The following is an 11,694-nucleotide window of genomic DNA, read 5'->3' on the forward strand; positions in this document are numbered from 1 at the left end:
GGGGATGAATCTGATTGGTCCACTTGATATTGATGGTTCGACTGTTGATGATCCTGCTCAGATAGCAAACAAACTGAATGAGTATTTTGCATCTATATTCACATATGAGGAGTTATTAAGGTTTGAAAATGGCATCATCAAATTGTAGCATGGTTCTTAATGATATTGTAATAACTGAGAGCAAAGTGGAGGAGAAATTGAAGTTAAACATAGGAAAGGCACGTGAGGTGGATAAGATCTATCCAGTTATATTAAAGAAGGCGGCAAAGGAAGTAAGCAACCCCTTAGCCATAATTATGAGAGCATCCTTGGACTCAGGGGAGGTCCCCACGGACTGGAGATGTGCAAATGTATCCCCAATTCCCAAAGGGGTCTCGATGGGTGACAAGAGTAATTACAGACCAGTTAATTTAACTTCTGTTCCGACTAAAATAATGGAGTCACTGTTTAAAGATGATCATCTAGACACTGTTTAAAGCAGGATCATCTAGACATGACTGCAGCAATAATTCAGACACAGCATGTGTTTGTTAAGGGAAAGTCTTGTCTGAAAAATTTGAATGGTTATTATGATGTGGTTACAAAGGAACTGAATGCAAAAAATAATTTTGATATCATGTACTTGGACTTCAGGAAAGCTTTTGACACTGTTGTGCATGGAAGACTACTGTACTGATTGGAGCAGAATAGTATTAAGAGTAAGTTGCTACAATGGATAAAAGGATGGTTGAGTAGGAAAAGACAGAGGGTGGTAATCAGTGGGTGCTACTCTTCGTAGACTAATGTAATAATGGAGTCCCACACGGTTCGGTGTTGGGTCCACTTGTGTTTTGTTTATTTATCAATGATGTTGATGAAGCTATATCAGGCTTAGTGTTGAAGTTTGCGGATGATACAAAGTTTGGCAAGATTGTTAATGACAGTAATGGTAATGGGCTGAGAATTTGCAACTGAAGTTTAACATTGACAAATGCAAAGTACTGCATATGGTTAGAAGTAACCCCAGAGAAACGTACAACTGTTTGGTACTACACTTAAGATGGTAGAAAATGAAAAAGACCTGAGCAATGCAAACAGGCTGCCAGGCAGGTGGGGTTTTGTCGATGATATATAGGAATTTTGCTAGCAGGGAAAAGGATGTGATTGTCCATCTGTATAAAGAAATTGTCAGGCCATACCATGCCTTGAGTACTGCGTACAGGTCTGGAGGCCTCATTTTAGGAAGGATGTAGATTTGCTTGAGTGTGTCCAGAGAAGGGCAACAAAAGATTGGTGAGGGGAATGAAGGGATCCTCTTACCAAGAAAGGCTTAAGTTCTGCAAATTGCAGCTGCTGGAGACTAGGCACCTGACGATGTTGATCTGATTGAGGTGTATATGGCTTTGAATGGGTTGAGCACGCTCAATTCCGATGGGGTTCTTTCATTTGTTCAGATTACGAACCTAAGGGGGCATAAATTCAAATTGAGGAAAGACAAGTGTAGAATTGATATGCGGAAATTTGCCACAGCCAGCAGGCGGTTAATTGCTAGAACAAACTTCCATCTGCCATTGTGCAAGTTGATTGGTTAAATAAATTTAAGGAGGAACTGGACAAACATTTAGAGGGATTTGTTTTGTAATTTTTTTTTTTGGCTGATGCTTCATAAGTTCATACACTTGCTTTCTTGCATCACATGCCACTACTACTACTAGGTCCAGTTGAAAACTGTATGCAAAAGAGAAGCAGTGATATTGAGCCTACTACATCTAGTGTGGTGCAGGATAAAGTCACTTACGTGTAGGTCTTAGGAAGAGATATTACTTGAAAAGGTCAGAGCCTTCCACAGAAGACAGTAGAAGAAGTGCCGCTGGCTCTCGTATGGTTATGGGAGACCACAACTGAAAGACGAGACTGCCTTGTCAAACCAACTAAAAGTGTTTCCTGCTTAACAGCACTAGTGGCCACCCAGGAAGGAAGGAAGGAATAACCAATGCATGTAGTGGAGCTCAAAATGAATACAATCATCATGCGAGCATTCTACAAAGTATTGAAGCTAGAAACAGAGATGACAACGTACAGGATGAATCTACACACCAAGTGGTTTGAACAGTTCCCAACAGTACAGGGCACCAACAATAAATGGCAGACCAGAGACGGACTGCCATCCCGAAGAACCTGATAGCTCATGCAGCGTTGGAAAAAATCAAGCTGGATGTGGGTGACCATCTACAAAGAACGATGAATACGGACATAACTGAACCAGACCTGAGGAGAAACTCCAACTACAAGAACTATAACCCAGAGTGGATGAATTGGAAATAGACAAGATCACGATATCCAGAATAGAAGAAGAGTAGAAGAAGGCCCTAGCAGAATTCGATGGAATTGAACCCATAACGACTCACACCATACTAAAGTAGAGACCCAACATAATCCTGTGGAAGTCGGCGCCTCCGTAGCCAGGTGGGCAGGAGCGGCAGTGCTTAGCACACGCTTCTTGATTAGACCGGGGTTCGAGCCCGTGACCACCAAATACGGAGGATGCGGAAAGGTCAGGGAGTGACCACCGCATATCCCCGGAGCAATATGGCCTTAGTTGCTAATGCTCCTAAAAACCAAATAACAACAACAACAACTGTGGAAGTCACATACCATATTGATCAGCAAATTGCAAATATCAGATTACCTGTACAACAACAAAGTAACACTAAACACCATCCACACAGGCAATAATCATGCCACAATAGGAGCCTCCAAGATGAACGAAAGAGAAACTATACACCCACAGCAACAAAACACGAAGAGAAGTACCAGCCTGGGAAAGAGATTGTCGTTTGAATCTAGCAGAGTTGAGAATAAAGTTAGGCCAACTCACTCAGTACAAACAGGATAATAGAAGTAAGAAGCTGATCAGAAAAGTGAAGACTATCCTGAAGAAAGAAAAAATGTACCCAGCTGAGACTTATAATCACACAATCACAGACAATACATTGGCTCCCTCGAGCACACCCCTGGCTCGAGGGAGCCAATGTATTGAGAGTGCCCAAAAGAAAACAGACAACATGATAAATATCCTGTTATCTTTTCCAGGGTTTGGTAGTTGTGGGGCTTTGTGATTGAATGTTGTACTTTTTCTGTGCAATCCTCGCACTCTGTCATCTCTTGATAATCCATGATTATATTCCATTCTAGATCTAACCAGAGGGCACAGGCTGCTCCACAGGTTGCCCCTGAACAACTAAAATTCATTCTAGTTTTGGGAGGATCCATTGCCTTCCTTCTCCTCTTGTCCAATTTTCATGTAGAAGGCTCTCTCTGGATTTCAGCTATGCCCTTTGGTTAGATATAGAAGGGAATATAAGCAAGGATTATCGAGAGATGACAGAGTAGGAGACTTGCACAGAAAAAGTGCAACAGTCGATCAGAAAGCCCCATAACTACCAGACCCTGTAATAGATATCATCTGCAACTACCGGTACATCAAAGGCTCATCTACCTGAAGTGGTGTCTGTGTCCTTAATCTGAAGGTTAGCACATAGACACCGCCAATTCAGCGAAGTGCCGACCGATCACCTGACTCCCAACAAATGTACTTAGCCTGTTCAAAACCCACAAATGTACATGGTAATCCCTAATACAATTATGCAATCTTGTTCAGAAATCTGAGTGTCGCTGAAGATATTCATAGGATTAGTTGAATCCTTTTTGGAAGATATAAGAAAGGACTAAGGAATTGGTGTGCATGCATATTTGAGAAGTTGAAGTTGTGCTATGCAGTATTTCTCAAACATGGAAAGCAACATACTGCCCTTTGCAAATCTGTGGATAGGATTTCAGGTCAGTGGAAGAATGTCATTAATGCCCAAGAGGAAAAGAATGGGAGAAAGACCTGAACCTTGAGGAAAAAACCTGCATTAATAGAGAAGTTTGAAGGCATATAGCCATCTACTATCACCTGCAGTAAGCAATCAGAGGAAAAATTGTAATCAACAATCCTTAAGGTCAAAGCTTGTTTAGAAGACTTTTATGCCAAACACAATCAAAGGTTTTAAATTTTTCATACATGAGTAACATAAACCAGTATATCACCAAGTAATTGATACTGATTGAATCCATGTCGTTGGTCTTTCATCAGATAGTAGGTTTCAAGATAGTTGAGGAGTTGGTGGTTGACAGATTTCTCCATTACTTTGGAAAGAGTGGAGGTAAGTGTAATGAGTCACTAATTGGGAGGAATTTGTCACTCTTTTTTAGGAGCTGTCTGGATATTAGAAAATTTCCAAGCAGAAGGAAAAACACCAGTGGAATAAGAAAGTATGCACCAGCTTTACAGAACAGGAGGACAGATTTTCAGAAAAAGTGAAGTAGCACAGAATATGGAACTGTCTTGCCATTAAGAGGGTTTAAAAATTCTTCTGACATCCATTTTACAAGACCACAGGTAGCATTCAGTGGAGTGCACTGGAAATGGTAGCAGATGGTTAACAATACAAAAATTATAAGGAAGCAGTAGAAGCATCAGATTTTATTAGTAGGTGTGTAGATGAGGAAAAGTTGCAGACTATGGCTTTGGCATGAAACCAGAATACAGAATTCTCAACTACCATTTGGACAAGGATGTTTTCTACTCTTAGCCTGTTCAAAATCTAATTTGGGCTTATAAATAACTGCCTTAGAATTTTTGCGAACTTTAGTGTAGGCAGAAAATGAACCTGGAGATTTGGATGCGAGACTGCAGTTATAGTTGAGACACAACATGTTTTTGTTAAGGTGAAGTCTTGTCTGGCCAATTTGATTGGATACTGTAATGTGCTCAGAAAGGAACTGTATGCAAAAAATAATTTTGATATTGTGGCAAAGGGAAAACTACAGTACAAAGTGGAACAGTATGGCATTGAGGGAAAGTTGCTACAATGAATAAAAGGATGGTTGAGTGGGAACAGACAGAGAAATCAATGGATACTGCTCTTTCTGGACTAATGTTATTAGTGGAGTCCACCGGGGTTCGGCCCGTTGTTGTTTTGTATATTTATACGATATGAAGGTTGGTAGGGTCATTAATAACTGAAGAATCCCTCAGTTCAATGCTGATGGCATTCTTCCTTTTGTTCAGATGACATCACCTGAGTGGACCTAAATTCAAATTGAGGAAAGACAATTGGAGAATAGATCAGAAATTTGCCTTTAGCCAGTGGGTGGTTGATAGTTGGATCAAACTTATATCTATTGTAGTTTGTGGTCAACAAATAAAATAAGTTCAAGGCAGAACTTTACAAACAATTGGATTTAATGTATGGAGGAAAGGGGGAAGTGTCTTTTTTTTTTTTTTTTTTTTTTTTGCTAATACTATATAAGCTTACTTTCTTGTATCATATGCATCTATTAATGCTAATGCTATATAAGCTGACTTGGTTGTATCATGTGCATCTACTAATGCTAATGCTAATTAAGCCGTGATGAGCAGTGTCCAGAAAGAAGACCACTCTCTCTCTCTCTCTCTCTCTCTCTCTCTCTCTCTCTCTCTCTCTCTCTCTCTCTCTCATTCAACCGTCCTTTCATCCATAGCAGCAACTATTCCAATTGTACAGTAGGCTTCCATGTACAGCAGTTCAAGATCATTCCTAAAATAGAAGTATATGATATCAAAATTATTTTTTGCATCCAGTTCCTTTGTAACCACATCATAATCTTCCCCTTAACAACCCCATGCTGTGTCTGAATTATTACTGCAGTCTTGTCTAGATGATCCTGCAATGCATCTTTAACCAGTGACTCCATTATTTTACTGGCACCTCCGTAGCTAGGTGGGAAGGAGCAGCAGTGCGCAGCACACGCTTCTTGATTAGACTGGGGTTCGAGCCCATCACCACCAAATATGGAAGATGTGGAAAGGTCAGGGAATGACCACTGCATATCCCAGAGCAGTATGGCCTTAGTTGCTAATGCTCCTAAAAACCGAATAACTAACTAACCATTATTTTACCCAGAACAGAAGTTAAACTAACTGGTCTGTATTTACTCGTGTCACCCTTCGATCCCCCCTTTGTGAATTGGGGATATATTTGCACATCTCCAGTCAGTGGGGACCTCCCCTGAGTCCAAGGATGCTCTCATAATTGTTGTTAAGGGTTTGCTTACTTCCTTTGCTGCCTCCTTTAATATAACTGGATAGATCCCATCCGCTCCAGGTTAATTCAACTTCTTTCATTCAGCCATTAGATCAAGACATTATATCTTCCTTTAAAACTTATTACATCAGAAAATTGTTACCATGGATTATGGCAAAATTTGATTTCAAATAATGGGGGCAGGGAAACATTTCTCAATTGTATATATATATATATATATATATATATACACACAGTAAACCCCCGCTATTCGCGGGAGTTACGTTCTGAGAAATGCCGTGAATACCGAAAATGCGAATACTGAGTTTTGGCTCCCATAGTAATAAAGGGGTTCCGTTCCACACAGTATGAAATATGTAAGAAAATCTAACATATTTCATACTGTGTATGAAATATGTTAGATTTAAAATTTAACATAATTTAACATACATAAATCTAACATAATTTTAAAATTATGTTAGATTTATGTAAATTTTATATTTACATATTTCATACTGTGTATGAAATATGTAAATATAAAATTTTGTCTAGTTATATATTATATGTACCTTCATAATATGACTATGTACATAGTGAAATGCAAGCATATATCATCGAAATGAAAATAAGAAACAATTTAATATTAAATGTAATATTTATTAGAAATTTCAAACAAATCTTTCAAACCAGCGCCTTTGCTAGCTAACAAACTTATCCCGCCAGTGCTATCACCAGTTTCGCTAAAGTTTTGATAAAGGAGTTTTGCCTTTTCGTGAATGATGAGTGAACTTAACGGAATTTTATTTTGAGTTCGGTCTTCTAGCCACAGATTTAAAGCCTTTTCCATTTTTTCTAATTTAACATCACGAGTTACAGAGCAAATGCTTGAAGCAATTAGCGTGTTTTCATGGACACTACGGCCGATTTTTTTTCTTTCGATTTTTTGATTGATCGTACCATTGACTCATTGATTTTATAATGTTTTGCCACTGAGGAGACACTTTCACCATCAGAAATGGTCTAATAACTCAATTTTATTCACTAATGTCATCACCTTTGATATTTTCACATTTCCCTTGTTATTGGTAGCCATATTTTTGTACGGGTTAGAAAGAACTTGTCCACAATAAAGTCACTTTCTTCTGTTAACACACTCGAAAAAGTCTGTTTTACACTGCAAAACGGTAGATTTATCACTTTTTAGTGATAAAAATGATTGCTGTATTTTTCAAATCGAGTGGAATTGTGGAACGTGTCGTTTTGGACACACAGAAGACAGTCACAGCTAAGTGACTGTCTTCTGCGTGTAACAATGCCTGCCTAAAGTCATTGGATCTATGAAGAATCTGCGGCCAAAGTCAAGAATGGACACCTGGTACCTCCATCACGATAATGCTCCAGCTCACCGCGCCAAAGACTGCACCGAATATTTGACCACGACAGGACTGAAACTTCTCGAGCACCCTCCCTACAGTCCAGACCTTGCTCCCTGCGACTTTGCACTGTTCCCGCATGTGAAAAAGAAGCTAAAAGGGAGGCGGTTTTCCAGTGATGAGGACCTTCTACGGGCTTGGGACAACGAGTGTGCTGTGCTCCCTAGTGAAACTTGGCAGAACTGGTTTAAAGATTGGTTTCGGAGGATGGAGAGGTGTATTGAATGTAGAGGAAATTACTTTGAAAAAATTAAATAAACAAAGCTGTATTGCAAAACTTTCCTAGTACCCTTTGTACCTTCATCAATATAATTGATAAATACCGAAAACAGCAATGGACCCAACACTGAACTCTTACTTTCATATAACTGGATAGATCCCATCCACCCTAGGTGCCTTCCTTACGTTTAACTTCAACAATTTCTCCTCCACTTTACTCTCAGTTATTACAAAATCATGTAGCTCACTGCCAGAATTTAATTCACCTCTGGCATTCCCCTCCCTGAATAACTCCTCATGTGTATATGTAGATGCAAATACTCATTTAGTTTGTTTGCTATCTGAGCAGGATCATCAACAGTTGAACCATCAATATCCAGTGGACTAATCTGATTCATCCCCTTCCTTTTAGAGTTTATATAAGTAAAGAAATCTTTGCTGTTTTTCTTAGCATCCTTTGCCAAAGATTTCTCGTAATCTGCCTTCGCCTGCCTAACCTCCTTGGTAACTTGGTTACAGATCAACTTGTATCTATCATAGGCTTCTGTGTCACGTGTTAATTTGTATGTATCCCACGCATTTTTCTTCTCTGCCACAGGTCTAATTAGTTCATCTGACATCCATTTAGGCCTGAACCTCGAACAATATTTCTTAGTTGGTATGAAAAGCCTAGTAGCTTCCAAGATAAATTCTTTGAATGCTTCCCATTTTGAATTTGCTGTTGGTAACATCATCAGTTGGTAACATCCCACTGTATGGAATTTAAATACTGTCTCAGACCATCGCAGTCGCCTTTACAAAAGCAATAACCCTTACCTTTATGGAAGTTAGCTCTTTGAGTAAATCCCACTTCAGCACACTGTGATCACTGCCACCTAGTGGTTCCTTTAACTGCAATTCTTAATCCATGAAGAATCACTACTGATAACCAGATTAAGAGTATTACTCCCTCTAGTTGCTTCCTGAATATGCTGAGGTAGAAAACAGTCATCCAATAAATTCGCAAAAGCCTTGCTAGTGTGTGAGTGACCAACCCACAAATTCCAGTCAACATCTGGGAAATTAAAATCCCCCATTATAAGACTCTCTGATTTACTGGCCTTCTCTATTTCCCTGTACAGTTTCTTATTATACTCATCAGAGTCATTAGGCCTATAGCACACTCCTACTCTCAATATTGATCTCCCAGTGCTTATGTCACACCCAACTGACTCGACACTGCACTGTCCAGCGATGTCGACTGGCTTCACTTCCTTGGATTTTATGTGTTTCTTAACTGATAGCATAACCCCTCCTCCCTTCCTATCCTGTCTATCCTTTCTGTAGACGTTGTACACCCCAAATTCCAGTTCTGCATTCCTTATATCTGTGTGACACCAAGTCTCTGATATCCCACCAATATCCGCCTTTGATGCTTTGAGCAATACCTCAAATTCATCAAATTTATTTACCAAACTCCTAGCATTGGTGTATACGCAAGTATACATGCACCTGTTCCTATTCTTAGCTACCTTCACACAACCCATGTGTTTACTTGTACCGCAACAACTCCCAGCATTCTCTTCAAAACCTTGCTTCTTGTTTTCCAGGCAGCTGTTCATTCCTATAGAAGCAGTGCGTGAATCACTTTCACCTCTGCCTGTGGCTACCATTAATCTATTAGTCTGTGAATCCCCACCCCAAGCTAGCAGTTTTCCGACCCATGTATCACTGCCTCTGTAGCATTAGCAAATATTCTTGCACCCTGTTAAATTAAGTGTATTCCATCCCTATAGAAGCAACCTCTCATGTAAACAAGCACAGACCATTCTGAGAAAAATTCTACCCCATGAGCCTTGCACAATCTCTACACGGTCGAATTGATTGACAAGGTTCTCATCATGTACTCCTTCCTATCATATCTTGGCAGAATTACAGACACTTTCGAATTTAACCCTAACTGATGACTTTTTTTCAACATTGACCTGTACTTGTTAAGTACAGGTTAATGAATTCTGCAGATCTTTTACTCTTAATGTCGTTAGTCCCAACGTGCACAACAATATCAGCCTTTGTGCCCTTAAAAATTGTGCTCTACAGCATCTTCAACTTTTGCCCCTGGCAGACGTACCTGGTCCTATTCCAAATATCCTTTTTGCACAATATATTTCCAGTCTCCCTGACAATAGAGTTACTGACAATTACTAGCTCCTGTTGGATCAGTGCTTTCTGCCCTGAAGGTTGGCACTGTATTGCCAAATGATCAAGTGCAAACTCTGGCTTTGATGTGGGCATCTGAGCCAGATGCCCACATCGCATGAGCGCTTGATGGATCTCACAATTTAAGTCCTTCGACGGCATCTACCCTGTAATTCAAGCTCTCATAAAGGCCCATAACGCTGAGTTGGCACTTACCTTCCTCACGCTGCTTACATCGAGCACACACAACGACCCCTTGGCAATATCATCTCCCATCCCAGAAAGTTCTATAAACATTTCAGAAGTTGCACATTGCTTTATGCTGTGATTGTTGGAGAATCGCCCCCTTCACTTTTCCCCTGAGCCACAGCACTCCCGCTACTTTGTGCATGTTGCTTTGCTGCTGTAGTCTGTGGCATGATTTCTATTTAAATGCAGTGTAATTAATTAACAATGAAAATTAATAAAGTTAATAAATTTAATTGAGTGATTTACTATACTATCCTTAACTGTACAATACTTTACTAAGCTAATGCAGTAATACGTATTCTTCTATATAGTTTTATGTTATACCTTAGCAGTGAGATACGTTTTCCAGGAAAAAGAGGTATACAGAGGCCAAAAAAAAAAAAAAAAAAAAAACATTTTGGATATTTTTTTAAGTGGATAAATTATTAAAATGTACTAAGTTAAAATCTAGCTTCGATATAACCTTCACGTAAAAATGACACAAACATAAATACATAATTGAAATGAAAATACAGAAATCCATAAATCTGCATGTGGCTACACAGATGCATATTGGTAGCTTTTAATAGTTTCTTGCCTTCGTAACCTATCACTTCTGAAATTTGTGATATTCTCCCTCTTGAAAATTGAACCAATCATTTCTATTACTCCTTAATTTTTTTCCGTTTTTGAGACAGAATGGTCTTCAGTGTATAATTAGAAATTTGGAAATTTGTCTTACTAATTTTCTTTAGATTTAATATTTCATTGAAAGTAGTTTATCTTATCCTGTTGTGTTTTTTTTTTTTTTTTTTTTCTTTTTAATTTTAATTAATTACCTTATTTCATTTCATTTTATAATTTCACTACAATTCTGAGGTTTGAACATTTTATGTTTTCAAAGTCAAGTTACTAAAATAATTCATTGTATGCATAGGGACAGAACTGACTGACTTGTTTTTTGAATTTTCTTACAGCTTAATATAAGAGTCAATGAATTGGAAAACAAAAAGCAGTTTAAATGTGTCTGGGTAAATAACAAACTGAAGGAAGATGTAAGTATAGCTCTCTCTCTCTCTCTCTCTCTCTCTCTCTCTCTCTCTCTCTCTCTCTCTCTCTCTCTTCTCTCTCTCTCTCTCTCTCACACACACACACCTTTTATCCATATGGACATTTTATTGTCTGTTAGTGTCAGATATAAGAATCAGCAAGTTGTGGGGGGGGGGGTTAAAGTCTGAATGTCGTTGGGTAATTAATAAACTAATTAAAGATGTATTTTTCTCTCTCTCTGAACAGAATTTATGTACATGGACATTTTCGTGGTAGTCATTGAAAATGTTGGATGGCTCTTTTTATATGAATCTACACACACATCTGCCTGAAGGTTTAGAATCACACTGTATGACAACAGTTTTATTTTATCATTTTTTTAATTAACTTTGAAAATGTAAGGTTTAATGTAAAAAAAAAAAACATGTTTCAAAGTATTTGAATTTGTTTATTAAGCATTGAAAAATTTACATAAAAAAAAATATTGAAGTGATTAA

At 38.6% G+C, this 11,694-nt stretch overlaps 1 protein-coding gene across 1 annotated transcript in view; it reads left to right on the top strand.

Moving 5' to 3' along the window:
* The window catches only part of Usp7 (Ubiquitin-specific protease 7), a 518,151-nt gene extending 506,678 nt beyond the window's left edge, over positions 1-11,473 (top strand). The window contains exons 27-28 of the mRNA XM_090378438.1: positions 11,125-11,202; positions 11,444-11,473. Of these exons, the coding sequence (XP_090234564.1) occupies positions 11,125-11,202; positions 11,444-11,473 (108 nt within the window). The remainder of the gene's footprint in view (positions 1-11,124; positions 11,203-11,443) is intronic.
* Positions 11,474-11,694: the final 221 nt, after the last annotated feature.

This window comes from Mastigoproctus giganteus, chromosome 7 (genome assembly GCF_048544385.1).
Source record: "Mastigoproctus giganteus isolate SK-2022 chromosome 7, ASM4854438v1, whole genome shotgun sequence".
Classification (NCBI taxonomy): Eukaryota; Metazoa; Arthropoda; class Arachnida; order Uropygi; family Thelyphonidae; genus Mastigoproctus; species Mastigoproctus giganteus.